At 39.8% G+C, this 5,644-nt stretch overlaps 1 protein-coding gene across 1 annotated transcript; it reads left to right on the forward strand.

Moving 5' to 3' along the window:
• The first annotated feature begins 4,206 nt into the window (after positions 1-4,206).
• Positions 4,207-5,553, forward strand: LOC112189935. The gene is made up of 2 exons (XM_024329331.1): positions 4,207-4,833; positions 5,173-5,553. Exons 1-2 carry the CDS (start codon positions 4,207-4,209, stop codon positions 5,551-5,553), a joined length of 1,008 nt encoding a protein of 335 aa, XP_024185099.1.
• The last annotated feature ends 91 nt before the right edge of the window (positions 5,554-5,644 follow it).

Here is a 5,644-nt window from a genome sequence, read left to right on the forward strand (position 1 = left end):
ACTTTGATTAAGAAAAAAAATGAGAAGACTACATCAATTCAAAAGATTTATTGGGGGGCAATTAACGTTTATTGTTCCCCAATAAAATAAATGTTTTATTAGGAGACAATAAAACATTTTTTTTCTTTTTTCTTTCCTTATAGGCCTTCTAGCCCCATTTTACCAAAAAAAGGAGAGAGAGAAGAGAAGAGACGAGGCCTGAATTCAACCTGTTCCTCTTCCTCCGGCGACCCGATCTTTAGCAGTAAGGTCCAATTTCTTTATCTTAATAAACATTTTCACACAGACAAAGTCATCATGAAATTGCTAGCTATACAAGGACTTTACATGAAGGTCATGCATGTTTCAAAGCCATACAAGTTCTGTTTTGTTTACAAGGAGGTCATGAATGCCGGCGAACCTGAATCTGACGACAACGGTGACAGAGAGAGAGAGAGGAGAGAGAGATCGAGTTGAGAGTGAGAGGAGGGAGGGCCGGATCTGATTGAGGTGACGAGCACCGGTTGTTGACGTCCTCCGGGAGATTTAGCCCAAAGCCTTGTCCTCCTCCTCAATGACACCCTCTCCGCCTCCAAACGTGCTGCCTTATCCGTTGCCGGTTGGAAGCTCAGATTCTTAAACAGGATTCGAAACCCGAAAGGGAGAGACGACTCAGACGATGACATCAAAGGAGTCATCAGGAAGGAGAGGTTAATGTCGCTGGTTGCGGGGTTTGCGTTGTCGCTGGAGTGAGAGGCGATGTTGCCGTGGAAGTCAAAGTCAGCAGAGAATTTGAGTGAGAGAGAGAGAGAGAGAGAGAGAGAGAGAGAGAGAGAGAGAGAGAGAGAGAGAGAGAGAGAGAGAGAGAGAGAGAGAGAGAGAGAGAGAGATATGAGAGAGTGACATAAAATGTAGTTTATTAATTAGGTTAAGGGCAATATTGACATTTTACTTTAAATTGGGTTAGTAGGAATAAAATTTTATTGATGGAGTAAGTGAGAATACATTTGCTCAATTTTATACTTTGGATCAAGTACCCTAAAAAAAAACTCAAAGAGGTAGCTAGCTAGCTACATACATTTGTCTTTTCAAGTTTGGAGTACTAAGAAGTTAGAACTCATCATGATCAATGTCTCCTAACTATGTAGTCTCGTATGGAATGTCCAAGTCGGACTCCCCAAAAGATGGGCAGCCCTAACCCACTTGCCTATACATAGATTTGACGACTCCTAGATTATTAAAGATGTGATGTGTGTGTGTATATATATTTACAAAGAAGAAATTAAACAATATCATTGGTGAGCATACCGTACGCTAGCTAAGTAGTTGATTAACTTCGCATATCTTTTTGAGTTTGACTCAATTGTATGATATAGTTTAAAACTTTAATTATTCATACATTAGTTTAATTTTTATGAAGAATAAAGCCGAATCAAAATCTTTCAATGATACATCAAATGAACATACTGTATTTATTTACATCAAAATATATAAATTTATTCAAATAACTAAATGATTTTGAATTTAGTGAGAATTTTTCTTTTCTTGATCAAAATGATCCACCCTTCAAGATTTTCTCCTATTGAAACATACAAAGAAAAGGGAAGAAAAGTTGTAAATCTAAAATAAAAAGTGATCTATGTACATTAATCTTAAAAGTAGGGGAATTATAGTTAGGTTAGAAAACAAATTAGGATGAGAAAATATATGTCGTCTCATATGGCTATTTATTAGACGAGAGACAGCGAAAGGGACACGAGCCAGACAGACACCGCACAGTGCTTTATGGAGTCGGCCAAAATCGACAATAATTAGATCCTAATAATGTTTCGGGCTTTTATCATTTTCTTCCCATCCTAGCTCATATTATCTTTCGAGTTTTGTCCACTTCGATACTATGTAATACAACTCGTTAAACGCTACCAGCTCTATCTTGTAAGACTATTGCATGTACAAAGTAACAAAATGTAGAACATGCATCTAATTTTGGATAGGTTGCGTTTTGTCATACAGACATGTCTTCTTTTGAGTAACACTGCTATATCCGTATATACGTGTATATATGTGATATACTATACATATATTAGTTATTAAGCTTTTCTCCATTTGAATTCAATAACTTTACTATATAATGGTTCAATCACCTTCATTCATAACCTAATACCTTCAAGACGGTCTCCGTCCGTCCTTACCTCACTGAGACCTTCCCACCATGTCATCCATTGACGACGTCGCTGCCTCTTTTGGCTTTGGCGGGAAATCGATCTCTAACGAAAATCTTATTAACAGTGTTAGCTTAGTTGATTAGCTTAATTAGCTTAATTCTCTTTTCTCTAAAGATCATACACAAAGCTATCAAATCTGGGCGTGCTCAACGCCGCTCTAAGCAGTCTTACTTGATTGCTAAGCCTGTGGCGAAATAACCTGCTGCCTTGAATGAATTGCGACTTTTTTTTAAAGCGTGGATAAGGGTTTCACGATACAGGATCGTGAACAGAATCCCTTTATGCTGGCATTTGATCTGCTTAGGGATTGGAACAAGGTGCTACGTGGTGGACCATGGCGGTTCAATCATGCTCTGGTGGTTCTGCAAGAGTATAATGGTATCGCACCTCTGCAGGCTGTTGAAATGAACTCTCTCTATTTTTAGGTGTGCATCATTAACATCCCACCATAATTTGTTTGAGGAACTTGATACGATTAAGGATATTGCCTCTGTGGCTGATAAGTTCATTGATCTTTATGAGAAGTTTTTTGAAAATATGGGAAATGTTAGGGCTAGGGTTTTACGTGAACTCTCTAGACCTTTTTTCTCACAAAAAAGAGAGAACCTTACTGCTTGCTCCAAATGTGGAAGCTGAAATCTCCTTTTTCTTTGAGAATCAGGTGGGAAAGTGCAACTTATGCCATTTAATTGTTCATGAAGGAGATCAATGCTCTCTTAGCAGATCATCTTCCAGGTTGGAACTAGTTCTCTGGAAAAAGGACTTGAAATTGGAAGCTCTTCTCTAGGGTTTACTGCCAATAAGTTCATGGCATGGATGACGCTTTTAGGTTTCAGGGCATCCAAACCCCTATTTTACTTTCTGTTAGCAGATTACTATTTGGACCCCGTGAGCTTTACTGTACGCAAGCCTATTGTGCCGCGTGAAAAGCTTGTATCCTCGAAGGCCAATGCAGACTCAATGGCACTGATTCCAGTCACAAAACCAGCATACATTGATGATTCTTCTACTACAAAGGTAGCAGCAAATGTATCTGCTTCTGAATCGGCAACTAGGGCTGTAGGTGAACTTGCACAAGAGCTTGCAATAGAGGAAGCTGCTGCATCAGAATTTGCTTTTGAAAAGCTATTTGCTCCTACAACAGAGTTTGCAGCTGTTTTGCCTCCTATATGTTGGCGTGAGTCATACTTACCTTATTTATGTAGATATTCTGTAATATTCCGTGATATGTAATATTATGTAATATCTGTAGTATTATTAGGTTTACTACTGACCTTAGGAGTAGTACTTGTCTTATCAGGCCCAATTGTAATTTGTATATAATTCCTTCTTGTAAGGTGAATGATACATCTGAGAGTTATTCAGTCAAAATTATCTCTTGTTTTTCGTTATCTTTGACTTGGTATCAGAGCAGAGATCCGATCCTGGACTCTGACTCATTGTTCTTTGATCCTTGACCCTTGTTTTTTTGTGCTTGGATTTGTTCCTTGTCCTTTGATCCTTTCATCACCGTTGCCTTCTTATATTTCCAAGTACTTTATTGTTTTTTTTTTCCTTCCGCTGCGTATTCACCATGGTGAAAGATCAAGACGTTTCAACCGTGATCAAGCAAGATGGAGATGGTGAGACTTCTCATGGTTCCAACCAAATTTCTGTCTCTGTTAAAGATGATTTAACTGGAAGTTATGGAGGTGTCAAACTCAATGGCTCTAATTACCGAACCTGGAAGAAGATGATGGAGGCTCACCTTTGTGGAATCGATAAGGTGGGCTATGTTGATGGTTCGATTACTGAACCACCAATTGCAGCCAACAATTAATCAAAATGGAAGACTGCAAATGGCTCGGTAACCTCTATTCTTTACAAATCCATGACTGAAGATGTTTCACAGATGATTATGGGGTGTAATACAGCTGAAGAAATCTAGGAAAGCCTTAAGGAGATCTACTTTAACGGAACGGATTTTGCTGAAGTTTATGAGTTGAGTACTCAAGCCTCCCGTATGACACAAGATGGAAAACCAGTTGCCATGTATTTTGCAAAACTAAAGGGGATTTGGCAAGAAATTGATCAGATGCGCCCATGTCGCATGAAGTGCCCAGATGATGTCAAGATTTATAAAGAGGAGCAGGATCTCATGAGAGTTCATGTTTTTTTGGCTGGCCTAGATCCAATATTTGAGAATGCAAGGAGTGAATTGCTTCGCCGGACTACCACACCAACCTTGCAGCAAGCCTTTGCTTATATTCGCAAAGATGAGACCCAGAGGGCTGGAACTAGAGTAGTTACTTCAGAAGTTGCAGGCCTTGCAATACAATCAAAGCCATCCAATCCCTCAAGCAATCGGTCACTCTCAAGCAATCGGCCTCCTGCTTCTCTGCGTCCCTCTCCTCAAGGTCCTCCTCCAGGGTTTTCCTCAAATCTGACTTGTAATTACTGCAAGAATCCAGGCCACATCAAAGCAAATTGTTACAGGTTAGTCGGTTTTCCAGCAGGCTACTTTGATAGGCCCCGACCTCAGGACAACAAACCCAAGGGAAAGGCTGCTGTTCATCTTGTTCAAGACCAAGACTACTATGTTGTGACAGAACCAGATTACACCAACTTTGCTGGTAAGGATACCGCATCCGTAAGTCACGGTGGTAATGGTAAGATTGGAGTTGCTTTAAAAATTTCTAGCTTTACTGGTGGCAATACTTGGATAATTGATTCTGGAGCATCTGACCATATGACCTATGATCGTAGTTTCTTTCTTTTTCTCAATCCACCCTCTATTTCCTCTGTTGTCAATGCCAATGGTGATTCTTTTCCTGTTTTAGGAATAGGGTCTGTTTGCCTCACCCCTTCTTTGACACTACATGATGTTATTTATGTCCCTGATCTCTCTCATCATCTTATATCTGTGCCTCAGCTTAATACTCAATCTCGGTGTTCTGTAACATTCTTTCCGTTGTATGTGATTTTTCAGGACCTCCTCACCAGGGAAATAATCGGCAGGGGTTATCTGAGGGGTCGACTATTTCATCTGGATTGCATGTTCGCCGGAATGAAGCCGGAGAAGGCAGTCCAAGCAGCGTTGATTTCGACTGGGGTTACTAATCGAGTTGAAGAATTATGGCTATGGCATCGGAGATTGGGACATCCTTCCTTTAGTGTCATGAAGAAATCTATGCCATCCTTGTTTCTGGGCATTGATGAGTCTAAGTTGCACTGTGAGTCATGTGTCTTAGCTAAAAGTCATCGTACTAGTTATCCTTTGAGTACTACTAGGAGTTCTTTTCCTTTTGAGCTTATTCATTCTGATGTATGGGGACCTTCCCGTGAGTCAACCTTGTCTGGAAAACATTGATTTGTTTTGTTTATTGATGATTATACCCGTCTTACTTGGGTCTCTTTATTGAAACACAAATATGAAGTCTTCTCTGCTTTCCAAGAATTTT

The sequence above is a fragment of the Rosa chinensis genome, chromosome 2 (assembly GCF_002994745.2).
Source record: "Rosa chinensis cultivar Old Blush chromosome 2, RchiOBHm-V2, whole genome shotgun sequence".
Lineage (NCBI taxonomy): Eukaryota > Viridiplantae > Streptophyta > Magnoliopsida > Rosales > Rosaceae > Rosa > Rosa chinensis.

What these genes read in the sequence shown, in the direction of transcription:
- LOC112189935 (XM_024329331.1), top strand. Translation starts at nt 4,207, where the DNA reads ATGACACAAGATGGAAAACCAGTTGCCATGTATTTTGCAAAACTAAAG. An exon ending in CTGGTAAGGATACCGCATCC is followed by an intron (nt 4,834 to 5,172) that starts GTAAGTCACGGT and finishes GTGATTTTTCAG; the next exon opens with GACCTCCTCACCAGGGAAAT.